The 16,376-nt window shown below is 35.7% G+C and overlaps 1 protein-coding gene across 4 annotated transcripts in view; it reads right to left on the bottom strand.

The window, feature by feature from the left end:
- The window catches only part of LOC126858017 (hemicentin-1), a 231,825-nt gene that overhangs the window by 38,056 nt on the left and 177,393 nt on the right, over nt 1-16,376 (bottom strand). For all 4 annotated transcript variants that reach the window (XM_050608025.1, XM_050608023.1, XM_050608024.1 and 1 more), the window contains exon 5: nt 1,369-1,503. In XM_050608025.1, coding sequence (XP_050463982.1) covers nt 1,369-1,503 — 135 coding nt within the window. The remainder of the gene's footprint in view (nt 1-1,368; nt 1,504-16,376) is intronic.

Here is a 16,376-nt window from a genome sequence, read left to right as displayed (position 1 = left end):
TCCAGCCGCATTGCAACTACGCGATGCGGCGCGGCGCGCGGCACAGCGATTTTAATTTATCAGTTTAATTAATGGATATCTGGTGTACAGAGTTACCAATTAAAACAGAATCAACGTCATCGGGTTTCGCGATTTCTTCGCCGGCGTCGCCGTGGCCGCCGCGCGTGAATATCGAATAAGGCCGGAAACGAGCAGCCGCCGCATATTGCGGAATCCGCAGACAAGCGGCAGAATCCGATAAAATAACTGAAATATTGCGAATGGGAGAATGGGACCGAAGCAAACGTCAACGACGAGAAATGCTCCGATGCATCGAACGCCGCGTATCGTGGCAACAAATATTCGCGCGCCCAAGTTTCAGAAACGTTAATAATCTAACGATATGGATCAAAAGAATGTTACGACAGCGATGAAACGATGGGAGAATGCGATGTACCATGCACGAATTATTCCCGTTAATCGTAATATCGTATTGTTGTATAATGTACGAGAGCGAAGGTATTAATGCATTCTGGTGAGATATAATTAATCTTATGCGCAAACAAATGCCTCAAGGGAGATATGGTTTTGCGTATCGCAATTTTCTTTATGGACCATAAAAATTGCATCGTAAATTTCGTATCGTAAATTTCGTTCAGCATACTCGTCGGTTTTCATTTACGTATTGAAAATTCATATAATCAACTTAATGTCAAGTGAAATATTATTTTTATAATCAGAAAATAATATTGAACTTAAAATAATGAAAATAATTTTTCGCAGAGAAATTAACGGTTTTGATTTCTTTTAAGAGAATGTTGATTCTAAATTGCGGTGCAAAAAATTTAAAAATAAAAAAATACCTAGAATGTTCTGCATATTAATGTCAATATCACGTTCACAATAATTTTTCAAATTAGCTAGATTAATAACAATACGATAATGGTTTTAATAAAGATAAAAATCGTATCGAATTGATTTCTTTTCCATCTATTACGCGATAAAAAAAAATATTTTTTTACATTCTAATTGTTTGTCTATAAAATATAAATTTTATACACAATGTACATCGACTTGGATTTCGTGTAAACATATTAAAAATAAAAACAAGGTAAAGAATCAATATGACCAAATATAGTGAATATAAAGTTGTCGATATTGATTAATAGCCGTGTAACATGTATATATATATATATATATATATATATATATATATGATAATATAATGTAATAAGCTCTTGTTATGTAAAACGTCGAAAGAAATTGATTAAGAGAAGATTAAGAGAAAACTGCGTATGCGACCCGCAAAATATTAATTATTTACATTTATTAATGCAATTCATTATTTTTATAAAGTGTCTCACGAATACAACATGCAATGCATCTTACCTTCTCTATTATGCATACGAGGCTTATGATAGAGCCTACATCGACGTGATGCTCCTCGCCTCCTAATATAAACGCCTCTGGTATCACTATATTTAGATTGACAAAATGTGACAGTATCCCTGTACTTCTCGAGACCTGGAAAATAAAAAACGTAATCAGATATAAATCGTTTTGCATAGAATTAGAAACACGTAATAGTTGACATAATACAATAAAGAACTAACAGATCGCAAAATTTCTAAAATTGATGTAAATACGATAAAAATTATTCAACAGGAAATATGTATATAAAATGACGTTTAAAAGTAGAAAATATTCGAGCGTGTAATTGTATTTTTTAAATCCGTGGAGGATGATGCACAGATGGACTAAAATAATTTATAAAGATGAAAAATGTTTTCACCGACATATATCAGAAAGCTTCATTATTATATAGCTACCTCGAAAGCTTCTACAATAAATGCGATAGAATATAAACATTAGTTGTTATTAGTTTATTTGTTTGTTCGTAAATTTTCTTATCTCGTTTCATTGTATATATAGCAAAAATAAATAAACTATATTTATATTCTAATGTTTACAATTTTGACTGAAAATAGAAAACATTTTTAGAAGTTGATGTCATGAAGTTCAATTATATTATAGGATAACATTAAAAAGCTTCATTAATCACATATTCATATATACACATATAAGTATTTATAATCAATTTTAAAAAGTTTATATATTAATTGTAATTTTTGGATAACGATTACTTTAATTATTATCCAATCATTATCCAAAAATTACAATTATATATGTATATATATATATATATGTAAGTATATATATATATATTTTAAAGTATGTAAACGCATAATACGAAAGTCGGGCATGCTTTAATTCATCGGATTTCGAGTACATAGAAATCGGCTTATCGACAACTTCGTCCAGAAACGTTGTAACTCGAAATACTGGGTTTTCAGTAGTCCATTAAATATTTCAACGTAAAACTGAGTGCTCTTTCCCAGCAGTTGCCATCCTTTTTAAAAAAGAAGTCTTTAAATAGATGGATACGTGATACATGTCCGCGCTTTATTTAACGTTCGTCAACAACATCAGTAACAAGAGTAGAATATTTACTCCATCTAGTGACAATTTTTTTTAAATTTTACCTCTTTTATTTTTTTTTTTTTTTAACAATCTCGTTACACTAATCACGTATAATGGCATTGTGTAACAAATACTATAACAAATGCGAGAAAAATAAAATTTAATAATAATAAAAAAAAAGAAATATTATATCGATCCAAGAATCTTCTTAGCAAACGAGATATAAAAACAAAAAAGTATTATCTCGTCGTTTCGCGAAACATGATTGCAATTATAATTTTAATTTAAAATGTTACAAAGATTCCATTTTAGAAATTTTACCTCTTTGTTTTATACCTTCGCTAAAATAACACAGGGATAGCAAGTAAAATTATCGTTGTCAAATGATTTTTTTTTTTTAGCCTTACAACCAACCTCAATTCTTCGAAAACAATAAGCAATTGTTTTTCATCTGCATTTGCTCGAAAAAGCGTCTTTCTATTCCAAACATCGTCAGATGTCATCAAATATATGCATATACAAGAATAGTTTTTGTAGTACGCCAAGCTGCGCGGAATGTGCAGCAGGGAACTCTGCGAGTCGCTGGGAAAGTTTGTCGCAGAACAATGGTGTCCATAGATAGATAGGTATGTAAGTAGGTAGGTAGGTAGGTACGTCGCGCGCATAAAAAAGCATTATGCGAGTTTGAAAAGTGTATCGTTTCCGCTGGCAGCTTGGAGGAGTGCCCGTCGCGGAACTTTCTTCTCTTCTCGACTCTCGCCGTGAACACCGTGTGCCTGTGAGGGGACTGTACACATCCTCGAGGATGCATCCTCCTGCATCGTGTGCTCGTATGGATAATGCGTCGCGGTAAAAATGTCACCGCGAATAAATATACAGTCGGATGCCGGCTCTGATGGTACTTTTTTCTCTCTTTATTTTTTTTTAAACGCTACACGCGCGCGCCTTCTGGCCGCGTATAACGTTGCGGTTATGAAACGTCATGAAACGCCTGGCTGCACTCTCGGCCGCGCTTCTCCGTGCTCTCTTCTCCATTCTTCTTTTTTTTTTTTTCTTTTTTTTCCTTTTCGTTTTCAAAGAGATATGCGCGGCGGAGAGAGAATCTCGGGGCTCGTTGTACGCGCTCATCCGCCCATTGTCGCGCGCGGGTGTATAATCGCATTAATAAAACGGTATATTCTATGGACGTGTTATAATAGCGGCACGAAACCTTGTGTGCTTTTGCATGACAAAGGAGAGAATTGACAAGCATGCTGATGCTCTTGTTGTCACGGTTAGCGGTGGATGGGTCACTCCCGCAGTACAAAAGAACTGCGAATAGGAGAGACGAGAGTTCAGTTAATTAAATCCCTGTGCGTTTAAATGTCTTGAAAAATTTGTTATCCAGCAAAACGGGGTATTTCTGTCGGCAATAAACTCAGACAATGAGCAATAAGCGTAATTGTTATTCCCCACGGCTAAAGATCCAAAGTGATTTATCTAAAGATTTTAACCCAACCGACCGTCCAACGCGAACAATTTTTTTTTTTTTAATTAACCAATCTCTCGATTGATTTTGCTATTAGTGCGTCTTATAATTCATTTCCGATCTTAATGCGCTTCGATTAAAAATATCACATTTATTTCTTTCTACTTAAAAAATTTTTTAAATCATGCAATTTTTAAAATCATGCTCTGATGAACTTAAACAAAATTAATTCTATAATAATTATATCATTATATATGTAATTATTATCTATTTTAACAATGTAAAATTAATTTACAATTCTAACCATATTGGGAAAAGAGAAAAAAAAGTCCATGTAAATATATTTTAACAGAATAATTATTCAATAATTCATATTTTTGTCATTATAACGTAAAGCTCGATCTCAAATTGATCAAGAATTTTTGCATCGTATGAAGAGTGATGGATGCGAATTTGTGGCTACCAGGTGCACTACACACATTCGCAATGATATACTCGCTCATTTCGTCCGATGAACGCTATAAATACGACACAACTGGGCATTACCTTACTCGCGGTCTCTCGACGTCAAATGATCAGCGTAGCGGACAACGCGCATACAAAACGACGCGAAATTAGAAATATGTGCGTTCTGATTAATCGGCTGACGAGTAACGGTCGCCGCTCGTGTTCATTGTCGCCTCCTCGATCGCGCGTAGCGCGCCGAGCGTTGCCACTCCGAGTGACGTTTATTTTCATCGCGCTTGAATAACGGCAGATAAATTTACGAAGGAAATATTACCGCGCGCATGCTTTTCTCACGAAATTTTATCTTGCCGCGGCAGAGAGGGACTGCCGGCTGAGCGCTGCTATAAATGTTACGCCATGAATTTCGTGCAGCGGAGGACGAGTTTTTTTGCCGGCTTTTCAAGATAAAATCGCGGACCATCTGGCGCGGATATGCGTTTACAATTACCGCATCGCCGCCAATTGCCTATATGTAAATAAAGCATTTCTCGCATTCGCGTTTTGAATTGAATCGCGATTTTTTTTCCCCGTGATTAATATACGCAATCGTCGCGTCCCGCTAACACGGGATACACCACCGGCGGGATTATCGACTCCGTGTATCGTTCTTCGCATCCTTTACTTGTTTTATTTGTTTTTTTTTATCCCTCGATGCCTCCAAAATGCGCGGGTACACTTATCTGACGTGGCGGGGATAAAAAATGACGTCTGTCATGGATCGGGCCGTTCGAAAATCTCCCAATTGTGCGAAGGAAAGCCGAGCGTCCCGGATTTCCCGGAGGGGTAAGGCTCGAGCATATATCAGCCGGGCTTCTCGTTTCTCCTGCGAAATGCTCCGCGAAAATACGCTCTTTGCGTCGGTCGTTTGACCCTTGCGAAAATATATCAGAAGGGTACCTTATGCACGTCCCACTCGATGTGTTCGTGACAATCGTGATTATGGTGATGTTGACTTTCGTAATAATGCATTTCCTCGCATTCGATTCTCTCGTTTCACTTAGCATTTACGACAATTGTAATAAATACAATTTGTACAATCGTTTCATTTAATACGTTTTTTTTTGCATGCATGATAATTCCTCTTTATATCGTTATTTCGCTTAATTCACTTAAGATTGATTATTTCGTATCATCCCTATTTAATCTATTTATATGCTATTTTTTTAATCTTCGTTTAATTAATTTTTCTTACGGAATAAACATCTTAACTTGGATTATGTTAAATTAATCATTATAGCATATATAAGCTAAATTAATGATGCAAAAGAAAAAATATGTGCAAAGTTTGTTTATTGAAAAGAAAAAAAAGAAAATTACAGATATTTATTAAAAATTCGCTAGTGTATATATATATATATATATATATATATATATATATATATATATATCTTTGTATCTATATTACTTTTGCATCATTTTACATTTTCTCTCCTCTTTGCACATATTAATATTTATAATTAAAAATATATATCGTGCAAAAAGAAATTTTTCATATAACTCAATAACGCATTTCGCGATTACTTGCGACTGCAAAAGTTTCATAATCATGGAAATCCATAAACAAACGATCTTTTTAGCCATCGCCGATTATTCTTTCCTCCGTACGTTGATTAAAAATTTCCATGCGTTTGCAGCATTCGTATTATCTCGCGTACTTGCAATAAAGTATTCCTGGAAATAGTAGTAAATCTTACGTGTTTTTTTTTTATCGCGAGATTTTTACTCTTGATGCTACATAAAACTTTGCGCCAGCCGTATCGCGCTGTCACACACGATCGTAATTAGATTAATGCAATCCGGTTTAATCAGTCGGATTATTACCTTCTACGGCATATTAATTATTTGTTTGTAATTCTGAATGAGAATATCGTTAAATAATTCCGCATTTATTAGTGAGTGTATTCTCGTATATTTAATCAGAGTCATATGTGCTTCAAATTTTCCGTTTCCTTTTTAATGCGATTAAGTATGCTATGATGATTACGTAAATTACTGAAAATTGAAATATTTCTAAAGCAGTGAACTAAATTCAAAATGCATTTTTATCTTAGATTATCATCATTTTTACTTGTTATTTCTAAATCCATTAAAAGCATAATATTATATTTTTTCAAAAGAAGTTTTCTCCTTTTAAAATATATATATTTTTATTATCTTCAAAGTAAATTATAGATAAATAATATTTCTGAGGTTAGAAATAATAATATATAAAAATTGAAAGCATTGAAATTTAAGTCACGTTGCTCTCTTTTTTAATTTCGTAGCATATATTTATATACTATGTAGTTTATATTTTTCGCAATAAAATTTATTTTGTTTATCTTAAGCTTTTTCATATTCATTTTCGTGCATTTGACACAGTTAACGTCATGACTAGGTAATTTCTGGGCACAAAGGACCCTTCTCTGGTTCATGAGTGCACGGTAAAAGATATAGAAATATTTTGATAAAAATCTTCTCGTTAAAGAAGAATAAAATCGAGACTCGTTCCTGTCTTTTGATTCAATTACAATGTTCTCTCATCTAGAATCATGAATAAAATTAGAGCATGATTTTAATTTCCCAGATAACTTCATTTTTTAGTAGTTTGCGAAAGAATAATAATGTAATAAAGTTAATTTAAATATTTATTAATCAAATTCTTCGCGATTTAACTTGTGGCTTTCTTACGATTCCCAAGTTGCCTTGTTTATGCGTTAGCTTCTATTTGAAAGCGATGTAAAATGTTCAACGGAAAACATACAACCCTTTCATATGTTATTAAATTTTCGCAGAACAGCTGATTGCGAGCAGGGGAAAGCGATAGGAAAAAACGTGGACTTATGGAGGATCAGCATCGTGTGTTTAAGCCACTTCTTTCCCTCGTCTAATACACGAGCGAACATTCGCTGCTATGTATACGTTTCAAACTGAAATATTATTTGCATGAACCGGTTTAACCGATGCTTATCGCGTAAACAAGCACGCGTCAATCCCATATTGACTCTTCAACCTAGAACGCTTTAATAAGTATAATCATGTTTATGTGAGTCATATTTAATAGCATATAAAAATAAATTCTCTGAAAATTTTATAAAACGCTCGCTTATATAGTGATTATATATATTATCGCGATATTAGTCGAATGTGCATTCTCGTATAAAAAATGGTTTTAACTATTTCAATTTTGGTTGTTTTAAATAATGAAAAAAAGGTTTGAAAAAATCTTTAAAATACTTAAAAATATTTATGTAAGAATTAAATGCGCTATGCATTTTTTGCAACAATTTAGAGAGCATTGTATAAATATCTGGCCAATGGTGTTTGCACTGATATGCTTTTAAGATATCTGATACTGAGATGCCCAACAATCTCTTATTAAATAAGGCAATATTAATTGATATAAAAATAGTATAATAATTTATTAATTAAATGTTAACAAGCACACATTTCAATTAAGATAGTAAAATGTAACGAATAATTATTTTATTATAGGCGTCAATTCAAATAATACAATAACGTTTTTAATACTAATAGATAAGTTATAGCATTTCTCTTTATGTTTTCTGCTACATCATTAAACGCTTCGATCAAGCTTACGCTGAAGCTTTCCGCAGAACGTGAAACTATAACTCGCGACGCGGCGTGCTACGGTCCGTTCGTAGCTGATGATATACGTAATGACGTTCGATGACATGTCAAACGGCGTGTGGACGATAGCTTCGTGGACATAGAGCTATTTCGGAGAGCAAAGCCGATGTGAATAGCGTCAATAGGACACGCGCGCGGCAATATATACATGCACGCACACACACGCACACACACACACACACACATATCTAGCAACTTGATAATTTGTATGAAGTTTGCGGAAGGAATTTCGGGGGAAATGGTGATATGCGGGGAAAACTTTCGCGTACCATCGCTTCTAATTCTGATATGGGCGCTAAATTGTCCCTTCCGTAGGTGTGCCTTTCCTCCCTATGTGCGCCGAAATGGTTGCTGACGTAATGACGGGTACGATTGGACGGCATAAAATGGGGAAAGGGATTCTAAGAAAGCGAAAATTGTGTCAACGTTTGCAAAAAGTAATGGGTGTACAGTGTCTACTAATGTTGATTTTATCGCTTGTTATTATCGTTCACATAATGCTTACGTATATATATTTCTCTTTCTTTCCCCGTGATTTAATAATATCTATCTATTATATTAAATAAAATTTGTTCATATTTTTCTCTAATTCTGACCAATCTTTATTATCGTGAATTCTAAGGACTTTTTTTGTTACATAGAGTCAGATAAAAAAATAAAATATATAATTTTGTACGTTTCAAAAAAAGTATCTGATATACATATCTATATACATATATGGAACATATATAATATTAAATTCAGAAAAAATATTAATTAATCTAATCATTAGATATATAATAAATAAAAAACAGATATAATGGAATCATACGTTAAACAAGGGTTACTATACTGTTGACCGTTTCATTGATAATTTATTCTGATGGCTTCACTGATATATATATATATATATATATATATATATATATATATATATAAAATATATAAAAAACATCAAGGCGATGTCGATCGATGTTATCGTAAGTTCTTTTGGAGCGAAGAGCTCAACGAGGATATATTTCAGGCTATTAATTACAAGAACGTCAAGACCAGGAGGGTCAAGTTGTCTCGAGATAGGTCAGACGCGAAAGATCCTCCGCGCAAATGCTACGCGACGACCGACTTAATCTTTTTTATCTTTAGATTGCGGCGGAGAGCGCGCCTTCCTTTACGCTATTTATAATCCCATAGGTACTTCTGGGAATTGGCCTGGGCAGGCATCTGTGCTTCAAGGTGTGACACGTGAGCCTTAGAAAAAGGCAGCGCGCGCGCGCGAGACAGGCGTACGTTTCATCTAACGTACCATCTGTATTACTCGACGTCGTACTTCCTTTCTTCTGAAACGATGCAATACCCCTGCGACCAACGCGAACGTGACAGACGACAGATTGGCCGGGATACTTACGTCGATAAGAGAAAACCGAGAGCCGCGCACGGCAGTGCGAAACATTCTGCAAATACGCGCTGGCGTTATTGCAAGATGGGAAAAAATGTCACGCGTTATATGTGCCGCCAAGCGAGAAGACACGTGTATTTTCTTGCCTTCTGTCATAATACATCTCGCGCGTAATGACATGACATTCTCTTGAACTGAATATAATCGTTATCGCGATAGTCGCACAAAGATCTAACTATAATAATCTATTCACAGTGTATATCTATCTTGTGCTATCTCGAGTCGCTATATCTTTATTTGCGTAACAATTCAAGGAAGGAGTTAGACGCGCGTATCATGATCGTATTTATCATATGCTTGGATTTTTTTTTTGTTATAGAGATATTTTATGGTTGATGATATATATCTCTCATACGAATATATATATATATACCGATTCTTACACGAACACCATTGAGAAGTGCGAGAAAATTGTCAGCCGCTCGTGGGAAACGGGCAGCACTCGGCTAGAAAATATAGCGGCCAACGCGGCGCGTTAATCAATTACGTCGTAACATTAATAAATCCTGCGCAACATGATTATAACAACAACGAGCGTTTTAAAGAAACCCACGAGGGAAAAATCTATTATAAAAATCTCCCTTAGCCATTCAAGACGCCGGCCGGCGGGATGGCCATTAATTACCGACGTCCTATTAACACGTATTTCAGCTTCAGAATAGCTAGCGGTGACGGCCACAGTATTCTGCTTTTTGTGTCGCATCGCCGTTACCTCTTCTCGTCACGCGGCAGTGCGGACGAGCGAAGGGACAAGGAGAATCAACCCGTCTGGTTCATGAAGGTGTCTCTCGAAATTCTGCGAAACTACACACGTACAAATACACGCGCACACACACACACACACACACATACACAAGTACCTGGCTGGGACTGTTTAGAACGGAGCGACTCGCTCGAGAAGAAGGACCTCAACGTGGCATAAAAGCTACGGCCGTAATGAGTTCTTTCCGCCGCCTCCGTGCTCTCGCGAAGCGAGTGAAACGCCGTCGTTTTTCGCGCGCATAAGTCTCGAAGTAAGCCGCGTCGACGTGGAAATGTATAACGGAGTGCTGATGGATACAGAGAATAGAGCGGGAGGATATATATATATATATATATATATATATATATATATATATATATGTATACTGTAAATACAAGAGAGAGTAGTCTCGTGACGGCTGCCTTTCTCGACTTATTCGTCACTTTTGTCGCGATGAGCAACCCATCTGGAGAGAGCCTCTCTATTATTGTGGCACTGCAACAGCGGCAGGGAATTGCTGCCTGCGACCTCGAGTGTCGATGATGTCGTGTGGCGCGCACCACGTGTTGGGCGTTCGATAATGTCACGCCGCCGCCGACGCGAACCAGGCCCTGATTTATTTTTAATCGAGAGGAGGTGGGGTGGGGGAAGGAGAGAGGAGAGGAAAACGTGGGAGAACGCGCGTCCTGCTCTCGTGATTAACGCGCTCCAGATTCGCCGACCTGAGGAATCGTGCTCGGCAGGCGTGTGCGCTCGACGAACGTGCTCGTCGATCGAAACGAAGAAGTAGAATGAGTCAACGTATCTTCCAACGCGGGTAAAACGGACGAGTGTGCTCCGAATTTCGAGATTCTTTACCACCGTGAAAAAACAGAAACACGTTTGATCAACCAGAATCATTGCGACACCGAGTTAAATAACGTTAAAAGTTAAAAAAAAAAATAAATAGCAAGCAATTTTTCAATGACATAAACGAAAATTATTATACTGTGTTTAATATAATTTTATTTTAAATCGCATTTATAATCGATATTCTTCCTCTTTCATTCCTCTATTCTTTATAATTCTTTTCTTCCACGCGACAGCTTTAACGAGACTAGTGCGTTTATTGCTTCGCTTTTTACATGATAAATTCGATTTAGTTGTTTCTCAATAAAACTGTTCACATAGACACTTTGAAAAGTAATATGTCCCATCAATGAATCTGATCGGTTATTGAAAGTTTGACTCGGGCGAGACACGGACGATGATGGATAAAGAAACATCATGTTACGTGTTATTAAAATACTTTGGCAACGGCTGTACAGTGATTTATCTTAGCTATCGCTTTTCAGAATGGGGGACATAGAGAATAAAAAAAAAACGTCTCCAGCTCTTGTCACTTGCGTGAAAGTCCTCACAAAGTGTCACACGGGCATATAGGGCATATGTCAAACTCGTTACAAAATCCGTTGTGATACTCGTAATACGTACCAATGATATTGTTAACGAGAAAAGGGATTGAACTTCCGGCAATTCGAAGTGATTCGAAGATGAAACGAACAGCAAAACATTTTCATTTCCCCGCAGGGTTCTGGACGATATCGTGTTGGCGGATTCTAGTCGCTCTCTCTCTCTCTCTCTCTCTCTCTCTCTCTCTCTCTCTCTCTCTTGTTAGTCCAGTTAAATCCGAGATAGAGTTAATTCGGTTTGTGCCATGGTTCAGGATCTAGAACCTATCTACTGTTGGACTTTGCTTTACGTGACTGACCATTCTGACAGTATAATTTCGTGGCGAACGCGAACGGCGAGAAAGTCATCGCAAATATTTTGATGCTGGCCGTGTTGCGCATGAGATTAACTTCGAAGGTAACTTTAATTTAGTGCACATTTTGAATTATGCAAGGGAAGATTTATTACGAAAGATTTTTATTGTCACGCATATATGCGGAACGTTTATTCGATATAATGCGAAAATGGAAACGCCGCGCATGTGCGGTACATGTTGGCAAACACGTTAATTGAATACGTGTCAATATTGCTATTTATTGTGTACAAAGCGTATTATTAATACGAGAATGTACAATCTAATCGCTCTTGTTATCGCGGCTTTGAACAGCAACATACACAAGGATAGCCGAAATAGCTAGAGAAGATCTAATCATGTCTAATTACGAACAATGACGTAACGCTGTCGTTACTTATCACCCGCATCGACATGATGAGTAGTACGTGTACGATAATACGCGATCGAATGTCGTCAGAAACAGAGGTAACACGAGTATTTGGTTACGTCTGAGGTCGCGGGCAATAAGATGATTACTGGACCGTCGAGGAATTAATCTTACAAGCCCTGCTTGTATCGACTTCCTGCTCATTAGTAAATCAACACGAAGTTAATGAAGTTACGAAATGCACTATTGGAAAGACGAATCTAATGAGGTTTTGCCGTAATTATAGAAAAACGCAGGAAAGATTAAATCGTCTTGTCTTTGTCAAAATAAATAAATAAACACGATATGTTTGCGACAGCTATTTTTCTTTTAATGTTATTAAAAAATATATATTTTTTTACGCAATAAACGTATATTTTAACTTGCCCTGATTATATGAATTCAACAATCGTTCTGCTCGCGATAAAAAATTTCATTATAAATGAGGTCAAGATAGAGATTTAAGATTAATCAAATTGGTTAAATAAATATATCATTTAAAAAAAAAAGAGAGAAAAATTAAGATAAATAATAAATAAATATCACTTTTTCAAATAAAATATTTATTTTAGATCTAATGTTCTTAATTTCCATTTCAGTTAACTATTATTTTCAAATCAAATCAATAATACTCTTACATTCTAATATTTCAAACTATATTTTAAAATACATTTCGAAAATAAATCGTAATACATTTCGAGAAAAAGACGAATATTTAAATATATGCATCGTAATAAAGCAGTATCATGTAATGGAAACTTTATATTTTCGTTAAAGTTATAAAAATTCGGAATTATATCATTATAATCACATCGCAAATGTAAATATAATGACTTGTATCCCTCAATGTTTCATTTCGACAAGTTGTTTAGTATTAAACAGAATGGCTATTCGATACACCATTTTCTCTGGATTAAAATATACGTTTGGAAAATGTGAAAAATATTGCGGGTACCGATTTTTTATAAAACGTTTGCATATTCGAAGCCTGCCTAACTGTTCATTATTTATCATGATGATAAATCTGTCTGTTAATTATTGAAACACGAGTATTTTCGAGAAATTACAATATAAAAAATTTATTAATAGTCTTTCTTTTAATTACTAAGAACCAAATAGCTTCTTTTTGAGGAAAACTATTTGTTTGAAAGAAGAATCTTCTTACAAGAGACGAGAAGAAAATTTTTCTTTTTCATACGAAATAATTTCTTTTTGCGAGAGCGCGCACTTTCGTGCGAGAAGATATCATGCGACGTATATATGTCATGGAGAACGAGTCGCCAAGACTCTATGTGGAAAGTGAGGTCCCTTCGAGAATGTAGCGATCCTATCACGGTTGCTCACGAGGTGTGTACATGGTCTCCGTCCAGTATAGACGGATGAGACGAAAATTCGATTCGAGCCGTCGTCAGCCTGTATCACATATCCGTGGGAAATGTTCGTTTTTGCTCGAAATAAATTTCGCCGATGTAAAAGGCGGATGTCGAACAGAACACCTATCTACCGGCAACACGCGCCACCGTTCTTCCTACCTCCCCCTCTAGCCCCGTTTTCCCGTGGGGGTGTGCGCAACATCCCTCGGCCACCCCTTCGGATATTACATCGAGCTTCCTTTCTTTAACTCTCTTGGGAGACTTTAAAGATTCCAAGTTATAACCGTCCGGCGGGAAGAATGCTATCCTCTAAAAATTGCATTCCCATGACTAGAATCTTTCGCCGCCATAATGTATCTCTCTGGTCCTGCCTCGACCGGAAGATCCCATTTTCGCCTCATTTGGCATCTGCGGCTATCGGTTCGAGAATATTCGCACGTGTAGTTACGGTTAACTATGTAGTTAAATAATTCAATAAAATTAGATTGCAAAAAAGAGTAACCTTGCCAATTTTTTATTTACTTATTCATTTATTATTTTAATGTAATATTAATGCATTATTTATAACTTATCCTATGTTAATGAGAATGCAAAAATAATATATTTTAAATGTTAAAAAATTGTTAGTTATTTAGGTGCGAAAATAGAAATTGGTATAATAAGCTTTTTTAGAAAATATTCAAAATTATTAATTACGAAAGAAGTACTGATCTTTTTCTTTATTGCAAGAAAATTGCAAGAATCATCTTTTGAATAATTATGATTACTACTATGACTAAATATATCTATTCAATTGTGATGTCAATTTCAAAAATTACATTGTTTTAGCGAGTTCTGTAAGTTTATATTCTGTAAGTTTACATATAATTTTTACATAAATCTTCTAACAGATGGAAAAAAAGAATAGAAATTAATGTTTCAATTTATTCCGACCTAGAAAGAAATATATATATTTCTTCTTTCAAGTAAATTCATTCAACTTTAATATTAAAACTTTTTAATTCTTACTTCAAACTTTCATTTTATTTTTAATCCATTAGTTATGTAAAATTTTAATATATTATGTCTTGTAATATATTATGTTCATATCTTGAGTGTAACGACAGAATCAGTTAAAATAAAATCACATGTCCCCATACTTTCTGTGATATTTGATCCCGTTTTATATATATACTCCAAAAATCTGTAGAAATACAGGGAGCCGAAATAACATTCCGATCAGGTTTTCATATTGCGCGATAGAAAATGCTATAATCTTTTTATGACGTCGCCGATTCCGCTGGTGCTTTGAACGAGAAACCGCAATTTCCACTTGTGCACCCGGTATTCCCAGTTTCGCATATGCGTGCGCAGATCCCTACACACCGACATTATTCCACACACACACACACACACGACGGTATACGACATCCAATCCCAGCTTTACATCGATCAGCTATCAGATCGTATCTATTCGTGAGAGAATCCTTACCATTTATGAAAATAGGTCGATTTTCTTATAATCTCCATCTCTAAAATATTTTAAGACATTTCGTGTTTTTTTATGAAATTCGCCGATAATATTATCGATACTTCCAACCCCTGGCTCGCATATGTATCCCTTGGGAGTGAATTCTATAGGTTTTCAGTGCACATTTAGTCATACCGGCTTGTTGATCGAAAAATTGCAATTTGCGTTTGTGTTCCGAAGATGAAAGATACACGACCGCGAGGCATCTCTTGTTATTGGCAAACAATCTTTCTAACATTAGATATGAGAGAACTCGAATTATTTTAACGTAATCAAATTTTCTATGTATTTTATTTAATGAATTAATAAATTTATGTAAGCGTTGTATATATATATATATTATTTTATTTATATTCAATTATTTTTCACAAATGAAGTATTTTTGTATCCCTACGTACGTTTATTGATTTACGTTTATTTGATGCACGAAAATTCTACGTATTTGTTGAAAATCCTATTTAATTCTAACAAAATGCTACGTTTCGAAATCCTCTTTTCCTCATACCGCAATGGCTATAAATGTGGTAATCATCTCGCATTGGCTAACGGATTCCGGCGGTTCTTTGAGCTGGGCAAACCGCAATTTCTATCCGCGCATAGGCACTCAGTTGCAGTTACGAGAGACTGCGTGCACGCAACTTACACCGCGCGTACATAAGCCCGACATCCAAATAAGAGAGGAACAAAAAAGAGCTAGTCACGGGTCGACAAGAGAAACGCGGAAAAGTGATTTCCCCTTTTCCGGCGTTTGGCGCAATTGCCCTTCCGGCTGCGACTCGGACTGCCTGAAAATTGCACGTTGGTTCGGTTATCTCGGCATAAGCTTCTGAGCGATTCTTTCTATCTTACTCTGTCTATCTATTTTCCCTCTCCATCTCATTCTCTCTCCCATTATTCTTCTCGTTCTCGCGAGCAGCTTCGTCGACAGCTCACCGTAAATTGGACGCCTATTATTTCACGCATTGCCGTTAGTTTCCGTCTTTCGCCATTACGTTTTCTTTCTTTTTCTCTCTTTTTGGAGTTCGGTACACGAATCCACCATGTATTTGTCTCTCACCC

The sequence above is a fragment of the Cataglyphis hispanica genome, chromosome 23 (assembly GCF_021464435.1).
Source record: "Cataglyphis hispanica isolate Lineage 1 chromosome 23, ULB_Chis1_1.0, whole genome shotgun sequence".
Lineage (NCBI taxonomy): Eukaryota > Metazoa > Arthropoda > Insecta > Hymenoptera > Formicidae > Cataglyphis > Cataglyphis hispanica.
The sequence above is the reverse complement of the archived record's forward strand: the minus strand, read 5'-3'. Positions and strand labels throughout refer to the sequence as shown.